We start from the raw sequence: 17,495 nt of genomic DNA, 5'->3' as shown, positions 1-17,495 counted from the left end.
TTTAACTATAACAAATAACGTGATAATTAGTTTATAATAATAAATCATATGTACAACACATATGTTTAATTCTTCCATATTTATAGTTAATTGAAACACGTGATAATTAAATTTATTTAATAATAAACCATAAATAATGTAGTTCTTTTCTCCCCCTTGGTTTATTATTGTGAGTAATTATATTATTAGGCAAAAATAAATCATATTAGTCGCATAAACAGCAAAACGACAACAACAACATTAGTAATAATAATTATAATAATAACGGTAATATTATACAATGATGATAATAACAACAAAACAACATAATAAAACAAAAACATGCTTTTAATTTACTAAAACGACAAAATAAACAAACTTCACTTGTACATCATGAAAAAAATTAATATTGCTACTAACAGAACTACAAGCGCCATAATTAGAAGAAAATATTGTTTTATCTTCCTTAAATCTTCCTCAAAAGTGAAGGTGTGGGTGTTTTGGTTGCCGTCGTCGGGGAACATATTGGAGAAGAAGGGGTGAAATTTTATTTTATTTTATTTTTTGGGTGATATTTGGATTAAAAAAATGGGAAAGGATAAGGGATTTATGGTGAAATCAGGGAAAAAATCTGTCTTTTATAGAGGTAGGTTTATTCGTTATTATTCTGTACAACTGTAAAAATATCATATAATAGTCTAATGTACTGGCAAAAATTATGGTCCAAAAATAAATATTTATAATTGTAAAAGGTTATCACACAAGGAATGCAAGCCATAGTAGTCCGAGAGCCCTAATATCTATAAAAGATCATGGGTTCGAAAACGGAAGGAAACACAAAAAGTACATAAAAGAAAGAAAATAATAAGTATAAAAGGCTGCATCTTTTTGTCAATTTATTTAATAATATGCATGCAAAGTTACCACTAAAATCAAATTTTACGTAAAAGATGAGCATGTAATATCAACATGCATGGATCAAACAATAAACATCAACATGAATAAAACAAGGGAGAATAGTAATGAATTTATAAATAAGAGAATTTCTCCACCGTTGTTATAATCAGGTCGGGTCATTTTCAAGTCGGGTCATTCTCGGGTTCAAGTCGGGTTCGGTTCAAGTCAATTATTTGCGGGTTACAATCAGGTCGGGTCATGTTCGGGTTCAAGTCGGGTTTGGTTCAAGTCAAAAAATTGCAGGTTATAATCAGGTCGGATCATTTCCAAGTCAGGTCCTGTTCGGATTCGGGTCTCAAATATTGGGTTAATCTGGGTATCGGGTTGATTTCAGGTCGGGTCATATCAGGTTCGGGTACATTTTTTGGGTCGGTTTGTTAACAATTCATGTAATGACATTCACGTTTAATCATTATCAATTACTTCATTTTTGTAAGAGAAATAATTTCAGATAAGTTTAAATTCGAGGTAATAAGATCTACATAATAAGTTCACATTAATTCCAATAAGATAGGTTTAGTTTAGATTTTTAGAAGATAAGTTCAAACCCTATCATAATCTATTCACATTGATTCCACTCATTTTAGCGTTAACAATTTCAGACAAGTTCATATTCGAGATGACATGCTTAGATAAAATACAATAAGTTCATATAAATTCGGATAAAATAGGTTTAGTTTAGATAAGTTAAAATACAATAATTTTTTTTTCTAAACTTATTTTATTTGAAATTATTAAAAATTGTTTATTTTTTATAAGTTCATATTCGAGTTCACGTTTTTTTTAATGGCATTTTTTTCTAAACATTTAATGGCATTATTCAAAACATTTAAATAAGATTAAATAAGTAAATGAATAATAAAATTAGAAAAATAAAAGACCAATAAAAGCCTTTTAACAGCTCTAGTTCGGGTCATCACTTTCTCGAGTCCAAACAAGTCAAGTCATGATCGGGTACAGGTAAATTATTTGGGTCAGATCATCATCGGGTCATTGTCATATACTCATGCTCGCATTCAATAATTATCACGTTCAATTCAATCATTATCCGAAATTATTATTTTTTTCAACTTTTTTTTATCTGATTTTTTTTTTCTAAAATATATGATAAAACAAACAAGCCTAAGGTCAAATAGTATTTGTAAACCGTAATTGACTACATTAATGCACATGCACCTACAAAGTAGTAGTATTCGTAAACCATAATTGCTTAATTGAAATATAGAATGAACTTGCACCTAAAAAGTAGTAGTATTCGTAAATCGTAATTACTAAATTTAAATAAAGAATGAACATGCATCCAAAAAGTAGTGGTATTCATAAATTTTTATATTTTTTTTAAGACATATAAATTGTAATACATTTGATAATAGAGAATTTTATTGAAAATATTTGAATAAGCTTAAATAGGAAAATAACTCATAGAATTAGGGAAAAAAATAAAAAATAAAATAAAAAGATATGACGTAATCCTAGATTGCTAGTTAATTTCGGGTCAATAACAAGTCGGGTTGATTTCGGGTCGGGTTAGTGACAGATCGGGTTGAATTTCGGGTCGGGTTAGTAATAGGTCAGGTTAAATTCGGGTCGGGTTAGTAATAGGTCGAGTTAAATTCAGGTCGGGTTAGGAATAGGTAGGGTTAAATTCTGGTTGGGTTAAATTCGGGTTTTGACGGGTTAAAACGGGTTTGGGTCAATTTCGGTTCAGGTCAGGTTCGGTTCAAGTCAATATTTTACGGGTTATATTCGGGTCGGGTCATCTCCAGGTCGGTTCATGTTCGGGTTCGGGTCTCAAATACTCTGGTTAACTCGGGTCTAGGGTTGGTTTCAGGTCGGGTCATATCGGGTTCGGGTCATCATTTTTCCGAGTTTAGACGGGTCGGTTAATAATCGGGTTCGGGTCGGTATTTCGGGTCGGGTCAGCTTTTGACAGCTCTAAAGTAGAATGGATGAAAATTATTTCATTGCGTGTTTTTACTATGTGAATGGAGTCCCTATATATAGGAACAATATTACAATATAATATTGAACATTATTGTACTTTGTGCATATAATTGCCTAAATGCTACATACATGCATGTGAACTTCATTTTTGTTTTTATCCTCAACAAAAGAAAAGAACTAAAAATGAAACAAATACATGAATGACAAGCTTCGAACCCCAAAACACAAGGCTAATTAAAATACCACTGTAACAACCTGCTATAACCATTGAGCTAGTTTGTTAATTTGTCTAACATATATGAAGATTAATTTATATAGCTTAAGTATTTTTCAATGAAACTGAGATTTTGATTTGGGGGCCCCGAGCGACCGCCTCGGCTGCCCTGCCTAGCTACGGCTGTGTGCATTATAACGTTGCGACCACAATTCTTTAAAAAAAGTATTACGTGGCGCCGTTCCATTAAAAGAAAAGCCTAATATTGCGATTAATTTAAAACAGATGGTATAACATCAACATCAAAATTTGATTACTATTTTTTTATTTCAAGATTCTCGATCCATCGGCCATATTGTTCAAGATTGCGAAACCCCACATTCGATTGCCAATTCAATCAACCATATTACTAAAATAAGGACTTTCAAGAGGTTATATAGCTACCAAAAAACGTGGGCAAAGTAGCAAGTTCTTCTATAGAGGTGAAGAGCTTCTCACTACCCACTTATCCAATCTCTCTCCTCTCTACGTTACCCGATTATTCAACGGTTCTATAACTGCACGCATTCAAGAGTTTTGAACCAGTAATTTCTGGGTTTCTTGTTGAATTTAATTGGGTGTTTGAAATTAATGGTGGGTTTTTGAAAAGACTCAATTTTGAAGAAGTATAAAGAAAGAGGAGAGAGAAAATTAGATGGGATTTGGTGAAGAAATTATGTTTGGGGGTGGTGATAATTGTGATGGATTGAGAAGTTTTGTAAGGAGAAAACGTGTGGATTCAGAAAATAGCAACCACAATTCTTCTTCAACTGGTGGGCACCAATTAGCTAAAGCTTTGACTGTTCCTCATCTTGTTGCTATTGGTAATTTCATTTTCCTTTCTTTAAGTTTTGTTATGGTACTAAATTTTGAGATGTCAATTCAAGTTCTGTAATGTTTTACTTGAATATGACCTTGCTTTATTGCTGACAATCATTCATCTATATCATGTATGAAGTAGCGTTACCGTGTAGAACTCTGTTATAGTAGTATAATTTCGTAGTATATATTTTCGATGTAGAGAGTGGACAAAGGGCACTGATGTAGACGGGATTTATTATATGGTTTTGGGTTTTATCAATAAGGCTTTAACCAAGCAAACTAGTTGGTGTTCACATCATATTTAAGTAATTGATTGCAGATTATAGGCATAGCAATAGTCATATAGATACGTAGTATTTCAATTACTACATATGATGCAAGAGTGAGGTGGTATTCGAACTGGTTTTGGGGGAAGAGAGTGTTCAATTACTCAAGTTGAGGATTTTGCTACTTGTGATTGTAGGCTGTGTCTGAAATTACTCGAATAAGCATATACTAAGTAGATATATGCTTATAACAGCTGGCGTTAGTCTAAAGGAGATGGCATATTATGTATAAGTGTTTCATAAGTTAGCCGTTCACGATTAGTAGTTTGCTTTTTGGATGTGTAAGCTGATTCATATGGAAAGGTATAGCATAAGGTAAAGTAACATTTTAAGCGATAATAGGGCTATGATACTTTTGGTCATTCTTATGCAGTACCCCCTGCGTATATAATTGTGAAGTAAGCTGAGTATTATAATGTACAGATAGGTGAAATTGGGAATTAGATATGATGATAAAAGGTGAGTGGGAGTATTTTTTATTCAAAAAAATGTGAGTATATGCGAGGACCATGGGAAGATAGAGAAATAAATTTAATGAAGTAGCAAGTGGGGTTAATGGTAAAAGAAAAAAATAATTAATCATAGAGGGATATTTCCATTTAAGTAATGCACTTATTCAGATACAGAGGGAGTATGTGAGAGTGTGTTATATATGTGGTTTGGTATCCAATGTTAGAGTATGGAAGCTCATGAATGTTATGGGTGAAACACTCCTTGTGTCGATGTCAAGGTAGTTGTAAAAGTAATGACAGGTAAAACCGTAAAAGACCCTTAAGAACATGGGAATTTGACAAAGAAATAGATTTAAAACTCTACAAAGGATGGAACTCCCAGTAAGCTCCTATACTGCCCAAACCCTTTTTGAATGAAATCATGAATATTCCTAGAAAAGCTATCATCATCGCTCAGCCAAAAGAAAGATGAATGAGGATGATTTGCAGTTGACAATCTTTAAAGAGAATGGAAACCTTTCGAATCCTCTCAAATAACAAAGTGCTCTACTTATCTATGCTACATTTGACCAGGAAACAAAGTGAGCCCTTCAATTGAACTTCTGAGAGGTTGTGAGGAACCATTTGGCACAAGTCATTTGGTTTGGTTGTATAAACTTCATTGCGCCTTTTGCAGATAGAGTTTATGAAGGTTGAAGGCAAAGGGAGCACACAATTTTGTGGCAAAATGCTTATGTGGGTGCTTTGGCTTGAGAGGATGATATGCTGGGTTGTGGTTGGGACTTTGAGAGTATTCTTTGGTTAATTTATGGAAGCATGTAGTGTATTTAGCTTCTCTTTGGTCTCATGATCATGGGGCATCCTTTGACATGTCCCATTCTGATGTAATGATGCATTGCAAGACTGGAATTTGTTTTCTTTTTCCTTGATTACTGGCTGATCTTATCCTCTTACTTTGTATCATTTTCTTTTCTGTTACATACACATGGAAAGTGGTAGTACTATACATCTAATAGTTACACTAAAGCTTTTGGTTTGTTGTGCTAGGTGTTGGTTCAACTATTGGAGCTGGCGTTTATATACTTATTGGCACAGTTGCAAGAGAGCACTCTGGACCATCACTTGCTATTTCTTTCCTTATAGCTGGTATAGCAGCTGGCATTTCAGCCTTTTGTTATGCAGAGCTTGCTAGTCGATGTCCTTCTGCTGGAAGTGCTTACCATTACTCCTATATATGTGTTGGGGAAAGGTGATAAATAAGTAAATCTTTTGTTCTGAAGTATCTTTGTAGAGTTTAAACAAGGTTTTGCAAAAATAAGCTTATGATCTAAAGGTGGCTTATATTTTAATTCACAGTGTTGCTTGGTTAGTTGGTTGGGCTTTGATTCTGGAATATACTGTCGGTGGCTCTGCAGTTGCTCGTGGTATCTCGCCAAATCTGGTGTGTTTCATTTCTTTTTCCTATAATGCCTGAGATACTTAGCCCCAGAACTGCACTGGCAAGCTGTACAGTACTTTAATTTAATGTATCTTTTCAAGAACTGTATTATGATCCTCATCTTCATGGTTGTTACTTGCAATGCAAGCAGATTATTTTAAGATGTCCCTTGGCTCCATTCTGTTATGTTGAAAGCTGCATCATTTTTTGTAACCAACAGCAGTGCAAACTGTGCTGTAGCTCTGTCACAGGGTTTGATTATGTCAGCTTATTGGTGGAATTTTGTGGACCTGACCCCTTATTTTGCATTTGATTTATGTTAGGCGTTGCTCTTTGGTGGTGAGAACAGCCTGCCTTCCTTTCTGGCCCGCCAATACATTCCTGTTCTGGACATCACAGTTGACCCTTGTGCTGCTGTACTTGTATTAGTCGTCACTGGGCTTCTATGTGTTGGGATCAAGGAGGTATGCAGTTCTCTTTATCAATTCTGAATGCTCTCTCGTCTCTACTTTAACTTAATCTCTGTATGGTTGTAAAAGCTAATATAATTAGACATTATTAACTTTTGCAGAGTGCTTTTGCACAAGGCATTGTCACGTCAGGAAATGTATGTGCTATGATGTTTGTTATAATTGCTGGTGGGTATCTTGGATACCAGAATGGATGGCCTGGATATGATCTATCTACAGGGTAATAATTTTATCATGTTCAAATCTACTTCTAATATGTCATCTTAGGCCATTGACAATAACCATTTATACCCTCCCCTTGTTCTAGATTCTTTCCATTCGGGGTGGATGGAATGCTTGCTGGCTCTGCAACTGTCTTCTTTGCATACATTGGCTTTGATTCAGTGGCAAGCACTGCTGAGGAGGTAGTAGCCGTTGTATATTACCTGCTAGTTTTTGTTCAAAGAAATGTTTTGATATTGCCTCCTTGCTCAAAGAATGTGAAAGATAATTTTTTTTTTTTTTTCTTGGCAGGTGAAACATCCCCAAAGGGATTTGCCAATAGGAATAGCTGCTGCACTTTCTATATGCTGTGCATTATACATGTTGGTTTCTATTGTTGTCATTGGTCTGGTACCCTATTATGCTATGGATCCCGATACTCCTATATCTTCTGCATTTTCAAGTCATGGGTTGCACTGGGCAGCGTAAGTTGTATTAGATGTGTCTTTCACATATATTTGCATCACAATTACATGCGACACAGGACAAGCTTTTTAAGAATTTTTTTCTTAAAAAAAAATCCATGTACAGATATATCATTACTGTCGGAGCAGTTACAGCTCTCTGTTCAACATTGATGGGTTCACTTCTGCCCCAGGTAAGCTACTACTTTTAGGTTTTTTCTTTTCTTGGAGCCTGAAAGATAGCATAAGTTTATTGAAATCTTCTGTAAACATATTGTTATCATTGAAAAACATTATATATGTTTCTAATAAATCCGTCTTTATTGTTTCAGCCACGAATTCTCATGGCAATGTCTAGAGATGGTTTGCTGCCATCCTTTTTCTCAGATGTCAGCAAAAAAACTCAGGTTCCTGTGAAGAGCACTATAACTACCGGAATCATTTCTGCACTGCTTTCTTTTTCTATGGATGTTTCACAATTGGCAGGGATGGTAAGTTTTTTCTTATAAACCTTTTATAAATAGATATGACTGGTTTGTCTCAATTTGTGGTGGATAATTTCTAAAGTTTTCAAGTTCTTTGGCATAGCTTCAATTAGCATGACATTGTCTAACGCTGTGTGTACATGTTAGAGACTATAAATCCATTGATCTATTAGATGTCAGATGGGTTTTGTCATACCCCAAAAATGTAGCCAAACTAATTTGTTACATTTGTGGTGCAGGTCAGTGTCGGTACACTACTGGCATTCACTATGGTGGCTATCTCACTTCTAATAATAAGATATGTGCCACCAGATGTGGTGCCACTTCCGTCATCACTTCAGGATTCTATAGATGCTGTTACATTGCGATACAATGACTTTACAAAGGATTTTGGCACTTCTGAGGATATTGCCAAACCACTACTTGGTGGAGCCACCGTGGAAGCCAGTTTTCCTTTGCTTTTGAAGCAAGTAGCTGATGGCAGTTGTAAGTTCATTCAACATAGCACTTTCCTCTATCTTGGTAGGGTTTGGTTGATAAATGTTTAAGATTGGCTAGGATAGTTGACTAGGTTTTGCTATAGAATAATCTAAACTTCAATCTTTCTGGTAAGAACATGGAACTCTATCAAATGACAAGGAGAAAATCAAATTACTTTTTGAGTTGTATTTTACTCTTGATCTGTGTCCAAAATTGTTTGTGATATCTATTTCACATTTTTCAATCAAAATCCTGTAGTGATTTGATAATTCGACAGATGCTCTAAGTGATGACAATAGAAGAAAAGTTGCGGGTTGGACTATCATGCTTACTTGTGTTGGAGTGCTGCTCCTCACTTCTTCTGCTTCTTATGTAGGCCTTCCCAGGTATGTGATATGTTTTTGAAATCCTTGTAATCGGGTATTCTCCATCATATTTATTAGATTTTAGAGCTATGCCTCTGTATTGTCTCATTTTATCTGAAACAATCTTAACATTTTATTTAACATTAAAATATTATCACCTTTCATCCATCAATATATAGTAATGATAGGCATCATGTACATAAGTTGCAATGCCATTGTTTGAACATTTTTCAATGACATGTCAATTATTAAGAATCAAATTTGGGTACTTAAAATATGTTTTGATAAGTAGATAATCTAAGGACATTATGGTCACTGTACTCCCTTTACATTTAAGAATTCTGTCACTAAGATAAGTAATGAGGTATACCATTTATATAAACCATGTACATCTTACGATCTAAGAGCTGCATATGAATATCAATACAATTTCTAAATTGATAATAATTTAGAAATGCTTGATTAAAACATGCATTGATCAATGGTAATAATGTTTGATTTAAACTAAATACTTCACTTTTAGCTTTATAAAATTGTTGTTGTGTATCATTTTCCTCGTAAAAATACAAAGGTACCATGAGAAATTGCAAAATCCTTAAGGGTGCTACCCGGTACTTCTGAACAATTATACATAACATTACCTACATAGTACACAGAGAAGGACCAATATAAATAAATAAATAAATAAATAAAGAATAAAAAAAAAGGAAATTTAAAAAAAATAAAGAGAGGGGAGTTTTTTTGGTGGGGGGGGGGGGGAGATAAAAAGAATTAAAAAAAAAAGGATATTTTAAAAAAATAAAGAGAGGGGAGTTTTTTGGGGGGGGGATCTTGGTGGGGAAACATCATAAGTGAGATTTATTTTTGTATAGAATTTTGATTTCTAGTCATCTACTATACTATTCTATCGCACAACAATTAGGCTTGCAGCATCCATTTCTAATTAAAGCAACAATAGGCTTGGGACATAGTTTTAGAAAAATTACAGGGTGGGAACCAAAGTGACGATTTAGTAATAAAAAGTATAGTTGGTAGGGGGATATTTAGTTGTTAGTGGTTGAGAGATAATAAATTAATAGTGGGTTATTACCAAATAAAGAAGTGTTGCAAAACTTGCAATTAATCAAAAACTAAAACAAGAAAGTGTTGCAATTAATTAAAATCGGAGAAAGCATATGGTACGAAATATTGGTTGTGAAGCATTGTCACGTTCATAAGATGAATGTGGCAGAGTTGTGTATACTGCATTGGATGTGTGGCCATGCAAAAAGGATCGGTTGAGGAAAGATATAACTATTAGGAAGAAAGTAGGGTTAAATCTATTGAGAACAAAATGAGGAAGAATCGCCTTAGGTGGTTTGGCCATGTAAGACGGAAGAGATCGGGTGAGACTCTAGTAAAGAGGCTTTAAAAGTGGCAAAGTGATGGGATCATGAGGGGTAAGTGAAGACCTAAGAATACATAGAGGAGACTAGGAGAGTAATTGAAATTGATATGTATCTTATGGGGATTGATAAAATGATCCGTTGGATAGAGTGGAGTGAAGGGAGAAAATCTACACCGAGGACATATCATGACCTTTTATATATAACCTTTGTGTGTGTGTGTGTGTGCGTTTGCGTGCGCATGTGCATGTGTGCACTTTTTTGTGTTTTGCAAATTCTATTTATTTCCTTTGTTAAGCTTCTCTCAAACTTTTAAGTGTTTACCCGCATGTTTTTCCTCTCTTTTTATCTTCCCTTTGCCCCCTTGTTTAATACTTTCTCGAAACTTATTTTTATACTCTCTTTTTGGATTTCCGTTCTCCATAGCCCTCCTTCCCCAACAGTGCTTTGCTAACTATTTTTTCCTCGTTTTACGTCCTTTATCATTGTATCATTTTCTTTCTTTATTACATAAATTGCAGACGGTTCCTTATGATGATTCCTGTTAGCTGATCCCAAATCATTTTGGGACTAATGCTTTAATTATAGTACTATTCTAATTTGGTTTTTTCATCAGCGTGTTTCGATACACATTGTGCGGGGTGGGTGGTGGTCTTCTTCTATCTGGTCTGACAGTGCTCACTTGCATTGACCAAGATGATGCCAGACACAGCTTTGGCCACACTGGAGGTATGTGCTCAAAAAAAATAAATGCAAATAAATATTTCATTGCAAAATAAAATATTTTATTCTTGGACAATAAAAGGGCTTATTGTGCGGGTAAGTATGAAAAGTAAAAGGCAAATTGGCTATCACAGCAGTGCCCGTGGCCAGTGACTCATAATGAATTTTGATGCTAAAAATTAAAAGGGGTGTGTACAGTGCAATGCTTATCTGCTGAATTAAAAGCATTTCTGTTGGTACCCAGAAATTTAATTGAAAATGGTGGTTAACTCCTTTTATCCAGGTAATAGTCAAGTATATTACTAGAATTTATTTACTCTCCTCTCCCATTTTCGTTCTTCCTTGATCAATAGATCCTTGGATATATCCTGCCTGTATAAACTTGTAATAGTTTTAACTTTACATTGATTGTACAAGTGAAGCTTTGTCTATTGCTTTCAATTATCAATAATCTGCCTGAAATGTTCTTCCAGTGCTTATAAGTCGTTTGTTTGGACTGCCATGGCCATCAAATTTCTAAATCATTTGCGATATTTGATTATGTGTTCTTCCAGGTTTTATCTGCCCACTGGTTCCTCTACTGCCAATTGCCTGCATTTTGATCAATGTCTACTTGCTGATAAACTTGGGGTAAGTACTACTTTTCTCATTCTCATACATTTCAATTTATATGTTGAATCAAAAAGTTGAAGATCATTAACCTATTGAAAGATTTATAAATTTAAAAATTGGATGTCTTCTATTACTTAATATAATTACCAATTACCTATTGAAATATTTGGAGTAATAAATTAATTGCTTAAGCATGACTGTGAATTTCTTTTGACTGGTTCAGAGCTGATACTTGGATGCGAGTCTCAGTGTGGCTTGTAATTGGGGTGCTTGTTTACTTAGTGTATGGAAGGAGACACAGCTCCCTAAGGAATGTAGTGTACGTACCAACAGCTCATGTCGATGAGATATGCAGTAGCTCACAGGATATTTTGGTGTAGCCTTCTACAGCCAGCAGGCGGCTTCTTGTGCTTTAAATGTTTTAGGTGTACACTAGTTTGCATTGTTCCATTCATTTGCAATAGTTGTTACAGGGGGCAGTTTATTGTATCCGCTGCTGGCTGTATATTGTGTATACATGTATCAAATTGTTACAAAGGTTTACCGCTTACAAAAATGTAAATATGTAATCTTTAATGCGAATTCTCATCCTACATTCAATTTCTAAGTTATTGTTTCTCTATTGATGCCTAAGGTATGTCTTAAACTGTAGATACAATAATTGACAATGCAGCAAAGACCCTATTATGAATGAAGGATTGACATATACAATATATATGCAACTTATTCAAACTTGTTCATTTAGGATTCATTATTATTGGGTTTTTTCTCAGTATTTTCAGTTTTCCAGCATTCATCGCTCTTTAAACTAACTTGAGGAAGTTTTGATTTGACTTTGAATTGAACCCGATCAGCCTTAGGTCTCTACATTTGCAAATGTAATTTCTGTTACGCTGAATTAGAATTAGAATTTACATTATCTCCAGGTAAAATGAGAACATACTCGTCATTTACAAATGAAAAATTATTGATATAGTTGCTACAATGCAGAAAAAGATCAAGAACTACAAAAACGAGTTGATGAACAGCACAAGTCTTGGTAGATTTTCAAGAGCTACTGTAAAAATCCCACCCAGTAGAAAAATGAAAAGAAGAGCAACAAATATCTTCAAAATGTAAAGATAATTGATAGTTGGCTCTGAATCTTGTCTCTTTGCTCCAGCATTTAATTCCTGCAAAAGTTATGAACCAGAACATTCAAATCAGGCTTCAGTACAAAACTGTAATGACAGAATACTCATCTCGACAGTGATTTAATTATTAATTAATTAATAGTCCTTCCGTCCCTACATAGTAACACGTAACTCACTTACATAGTCAAAAGCTATTAAATTTGACAAGGAAAACTACGGGGTACTCCATATTTAATTATTTAGTACTTAACTATGGGATTGATTGTGAATACAATACTCTCTTAGATTTACTTTTTAAAATTTGTATTTCATCTCTAACAGTTCTGATTTAAAAATATGTTAGCGAGACAATCACAGTCCAAATGGAAAGAACTTTTAGAGATACAGTCATACGGGTAGTAACTTCTGTGACGGTACAATAATAGTTTGGCCACCAAATATCAAATGCAGCCTATTTTTTGGGAAGCTAAATAGTAAATCATATAAATCAAATCAAGACCAAGGTTAGTAGGTTACCAACTTACCACCGACAGTACCTGAAGATAGATATTTTCCTGAACATGCTGCTTAGATTCACAGATATTTTCAGACATTAATCAAATTATTAATCCAAAACATTCCTGTTTAGATGAATTCCATTATCTAAACTGAGGATGATAAAAGTATGACATTTTGTCTAGTCTCCTAACAAAAGACAACAAATTTCATCAAAATGCAGGCCAAAATCAGCATTCTAAGATTCGTCCAATGGCTTTGCTCTAGGTTATACTTAAGAAATAATGAACTCTTAACAGCAGTACAACAATGCTTCTTCATCAAATGTCTTAAGTTTCATAGATCAAAATCCTATCGTTTTCCAATCAGCTGACAAAGAATAAATACCAATACCAGTCTGCAACATGATGTTATATTTTTACAACACGGATGAAACATGAAAGGGGTTCTTTCAAGCACATTATCCTACACAAGGTCCTTCTGATCTGTTTCCTTACATGTTCTTCCTTCTACTTTTTATTCAGAAACATATGATTTGTTTCATAAAGGTCATTTTGTCTATAACAGAATCTGCAAGACTGAGTATAACTTGGATATTGTACATGACTACATGGGCACTTGTTGCCCACCGATATGATTCAGAATAAAGGAAATTGAAAGTCTTTTCTCTGATCTTCTCCAAGCCAATCAAAGCAACACATACATTTTTTTTTTTTTCCGCCTAATCTTTATTCGAGGAACTGATTTAGAAAAGAGAAGTCGATAATACTATCTTAGTCTATTCTATGGTCTTCTCAGTTTTAAATTCAAACAAAGGAGCATCTTATCACACGATGTGCAGGAAAAAACATGTCCTTTGAGAGGACAAGGACAACACTACCACAAAAGTTCAAACAACCTTTTTGTCCAGCGAAATAGTTATTAAATCTGAGGAGGGTAGGGTAGTCAGGATTGTAGGAGCAACAGCACTAAATCTTGTCCACAAAAGACCTGTCATAGGAAAATCCAAAGAACAAGAGTTGGCCTCCTAATTCTGTTGTGATTGGATGGTGGAGCCTCCCAAGCTCATAAGTTTTTTTATTCAGACCAAGCTCGTGTAATACTTCGTATGCTTTTTAATGGAAGACAAAAGATAAAATTCTGAAGTAAATTATCTACAACTGATATTGCAGTAAATCCAGCAGCATCATAGTGTTACAAAGCTTACTACTTCCTATAAAACACTTTCATGCTAATAACTTAATCATTAAGCTCAGCAGAGACTATTAGTAAAAACATCACTAATAGGGTGGAGCAAAGCTTAGTCTGGGGGTTCCAACAACTTTGTTCCAAAATATCTATTTCTTAAGGTTTTTTGCTTGATTCTTACGGGAGCAACAAAAGAAAAGAATAAGTGGCTTCATCAATATTTGAAGCTTCATTTCATTCAAAGATATTCAATTGCACAAGTCACAGACTCACAGTGGTTTTCACATAATAGTGCTTGGTGGCCTGGTGCTATTCTCAGAGAGTAAGATCTCAAAATTTCCAAAATAACTTTGACACGAGCAATTGATTGACAAAGAAAAGGAGTTTTATCATAATTGATTCCTTTTAATGAAAAAACTTAGCATAACAGAACATCCATCTTTATTATCCTTGTAAGTTATAACAATTCATTTAACCTTGCAAAAAGCACATTAGTACTCTTCCGCCAACTATTATGCAATTACTAGAGGGCAAAACTCTAATATTTTCAGACAGAATTGCAAGCAGTTTCCATAAATTTCCAGACACAATACCCTCTTTAATCAACTTTTAGCAATTACATAATCTAACTCTAACACTGTTTGCATACTAAGCTACAAAGACAGAAAGGAAGGGGGGGGGGGGGACAAAGCTCATCGCATAGCAGCGGCAAGCACCTTCTCCTTGCAGGAATAACAAATTAACAAGTAGCAAGCTCCAAGATGACAAAAGCAAAGCGAGCCACACTAGAAGAAAATTCAATCCCAAAGGACTTTTTACTTGATCAACCTTTACTAACAACTATTTTATCTTGAAGAATTAACAAAACAAAAAGTGCACTCCTAATGGACCATTCAAAGGATAAATGATTATTGCTTATAGTGGTACATCACCTAAATCAGTCAAAAGACAAGATCTTATAATGCAAATAACCCCAACATTCACCAAAATTAATAACAGAAAACTGAGCAAATCACATAACCACTATAACAGGTTGGGTTCGTTGCCATTACCTGCACGCCGTCACGTTTCTTGTTAACTGCAAAACAACATTAAAAGATAAAAAAAAAAGAAAATCAGTGCAAACATAACCACAGTATGCAGGACTGCAGGTAGAAATGGGAAAAAAAAATTACTGTCTCCTTCACTATATATGGGGGCCACATTTGATTTCTATGATTCAACCTCAGTAATTTTTTTTATGGAGTATCACTTTATTTTTTATTCTGAATGAGTCATAAGAGCATTACAAATTATGCAAGCCTTTAATCTTTGTCGAGCCTCATTGATATATTTTACTTCGTATCACTTAGCAAACAAATGACATTCAAGACGGTAGCAATAGTAATGTGTAAATTATGTCCCCAACATTATTGTGATGCATAAGGAACACAACAAATAGCAGTCCCTCCATCCGAAATTAATAGTCACATCAACGTAGATAGTGTAATTTGAACTAGTAACGTAACGATTAATTAAAATGGAACAAACCTTGTTGAGAGTCCAAAACAGTTTGCAAGTTCCAACCATTGCCATAACTTAGAAGAACAGAACTGGGTCCAAAATTAATGGGTTCTTCACCAGATTTAACAGCTTCAATGTACAAAGCATGAGGGGAAGTAGCATCCAGTTTATTATTGATCAAAGATATTGCAAAACCTGCCTTTGTTCCTGGGGCAAATCGCCTCACAATTCCTGAACTTTTGCAAGCCACCTCTAAAAACTGCGTCAATTTATATAGTATATGATTCAAAATTGAGCACAAAAAAAGTTGCAAAATTATTGAATTTTGATCTATTTGAGTTGTGGTTGTTAGGAAATAAACTAAGAGATTGATTTGAGGAAGAGAGACTTACGAGTGGAGGAGGGAGTTCTGAGGATTTTGAAGATTCTTTTGGTTCCGCCATTGTAGACTTTGCTCGTGAAATTTCCTGATTCCTTCTTTGACCTTTCTATTCAACCATCTCCGCTGGTTAATTGGATTTGGGCATTTGGGTAGTCAGTAAGACAGTAAATCGCAGATTCGCAGCCCTCGCACCGCAGTATGGTTACCAAAATCACACAGTACACTTTTGCGTGTGACTGGGCACACAACCACCTGACACACACCAAGTAAAACCTAACCGACGAGCAATCCTGACCGACCAAATACCCCTTGACTGACTTAATAACCCTGATCGAAAGAGTAACTTCTGATCAAATGAGTAATCCTATAGCACTAACAAAGTAACCCCCATAAATGATTGGCCACGTGATATGGCCAGTCATAAATGGTCAATCACATATGAAGACTTTTGGTACCAAATACTGTACCACATACTTGTATTTGATTTTATGGTATAAAAATGTGATTTTCTGGGTATTTCCCTACCAAAATTTGGAAATATTACAAAGTTTGCCGCTAAGAATTCCCCCACTACTCTCTACTCCCTCCTCATTTCTTTTGTAGTCCCTCTCATAACCCTAAGATTCATTTGATTAGCCTGAGTGATGTGTTATTACGAAGTACTTGTGATTTGGAATTAATATATACTATACACAAAGTATCAAAATAAAAAGATGTAAAAGTTTTTACTTTTTTTTTTTATTTTGAATTTAAAATTAGTCGTATACATTTTCTGTTTCAAATAAATGTTTCAATTTGACTTTTATACGAAGTAATATTCACTTACACCAAAGTCATCCATATATTAAGTATACAACATCTAAGCGTATGTCATTACATAAACAAATAATTGTTAAGTATTCTAAATAAATACAATGTAACTAATAATAATAAATATAAATTTAAACATAAGATTTTAAAAATTACCCGGACATTGATGACCTAAAACTAATACAAAATTCGCTTGATGGGGTATTGTATTAATACAAAATTTTATTTGTGTCGTATGATGTGTTAGATCTGCATGTAAAAAAATATTTAGTAAATAAAACATAAACACATAATCGTTGAGTATCCCAAATTAATACAATGTAAGTAATAATTAGAAATACTAATTTAGACATAAGATTTTTAAAATGAAGCTAAAAATTACCCGACCATTGATGACCAAAAATTAACACAAAATTCGCTTGATGGGGTTTTTTATTGATACGAAATTTTGTTTGTGTCGTATGATTTGTCAATTTATAATGGTAAGTATCGCAAATTTTAATTTAATTATAATTAACGAACAATTTGTATTTCTTATCATAAATACTATCAAAATTTATCTTATATGATAGGTTTCAAACTTTATAAGCGTTTATCATTTAAATTTTTTTTTAGTATATTTTTTTTT

At 34.1% G+C, this 17,495-nt stretch overlaps 2 protein-coding genes across 3 annotated transcripts; one reads left to right on the top strand and one right to left on the bottom strand.

Moving 5' to 3' along the window:
- Nucleotides 1-3,450: 3,450 nt before the first annotated feature.
- On the top strand, nucleotides 3,451-11,989 carry LOC110684942 (cationic amino acid transporter 2, vacuolar-like). Of its 2 annotated transcripts, none has more exons than XM_021861384.1 (14): nucleotides 3,451-3,957; nucleotides 5,781-5,982; nucleotides 6,090-6,174; nucleotides 6,495-6,635; nucleotides 6,743-6,861; nucleotides 6,949-7,045; nucleotides 7,155-7,327; nucleotides 7,434-7,500; nucleotides 7,639-7,797; nucleotides 8,031-8,277; nucleotides 8,549-8,657; nucleotides 10,638-10,750; nucleotides 11,299-11,374; nucleotides 11,580-11,989. In XM_021861384.1, exons 1-14 carry the CDS (start codon nucleotides 3,789-3,791, stop codon nucleotides 11,734-11,736), a joined length of 1,914 nt encoding a protein of 637 aa, XP_021717076.1. In that variant the 5' UTR covers nucleotides 3,451-3,788; the 3' UTR covers nucleotides 11,737-11,989. The 2 variants fall into 2 exon arrangements, with proteins under 2 accessions (XP_021717076.1, XP_021717077.1); XM_021861385.1 differs by lacking the exon at nucleotides 3,451-3,957 and adding an exon at nucleotides 4,619-5,551.
- A 255-nt stretch (nucleotides 11,990-12,244) lies between these two features.
- Nucleotides 12,245-16,616, bottom strand: LOC110684943. Its single transcript, XM_021861386.1, has 4 exons — nucleotides 16,068-16,616; nucleotides 15,703-15,934; nucleotides 15,225-15,250; nucleotides 12,245-12,528 (listed from the first exon to the last, which is right to left on the bottom strand). Exons 1-4 carry the CDS (start codon nucleotides 16,116-16,118, stop codon nucleotides 12,361-12,363), a joined length of 477 nt encoding a protein of 158 aa, XP_021717078.1. The 5' UTR covers nucleotides 16,119-16,616; the 3' UTR covers nucleotides 12,245-12,360.
- Nucleotides 16,617-17,495: the final 879 nt, after the last annotated feature.

Source organism: Chenopodium quinoa, unplaced genomic scaffold (assembly GCF_001683475.1).
Source record: "Chenopodium quinoa cultivar QQ74 unplaced genomic scaffold, ASM168347v1, whole genome shotgun sequence".
NCBI lineage: Eukaryota > Viridiplantae > Streptophyta > Magnoliopsida > Caryophyllales > Amaranthaceae > Chenopodium > Chenopodium quinoa.
Note: the sequence above shows the minus strand (reverse complement) of the source record. Positions and strands in the feature narration are given on the sequence as shown.

Excerpts from the sequence above, each read along its gene's own strand:
- LOC110684942 (XM_021861384.1), top strand. The coding sequence starts at position 3,789 with ATGGGATTTGGTGAAGAAATTATGTTTGGGGGTGGTGATAATTGTGAT. Across the intron at positions 5,983-6,089 it reads TATATATGTGTTGGGGAAAG|TGTTGCTTGGTTAGTTGGTT; the intron begins GTGATAAATAAG and ends TTTAATTCACAG. Across the intron at positions 7,046-7,154 it reads TGGCAAGCACTGCTGAGGAG|GTGAAACATCCCCAAAGGGA; the intron begins GTAGTAGCCGTT and ends TTTTCTTGGCAG.
- LOC110684943 (XM_021861386.1), bottom strand. The coding sequence starts at position 16,118 with ATGGCGGAACCAAAAGAATCTTCAAAATCCTCAGAACTCCCTCCTCCA. Across the intron at positions 15,935-16,067 it reads CAGAACTCCCTCCTCCACTC|TTTTTAGAGGTGGCTTGCAA; the intron begins GTAAGTCTCTCT and ends AAATTGACGCAG. Across the intron at positions 15,251-15,702 it reads TGTTTTGGACTCTCAACAAG|TTAACAAGAAACGTGACGGC; the intron begins GTTTGTTCCATT and ends GTTGTTTTGCAG.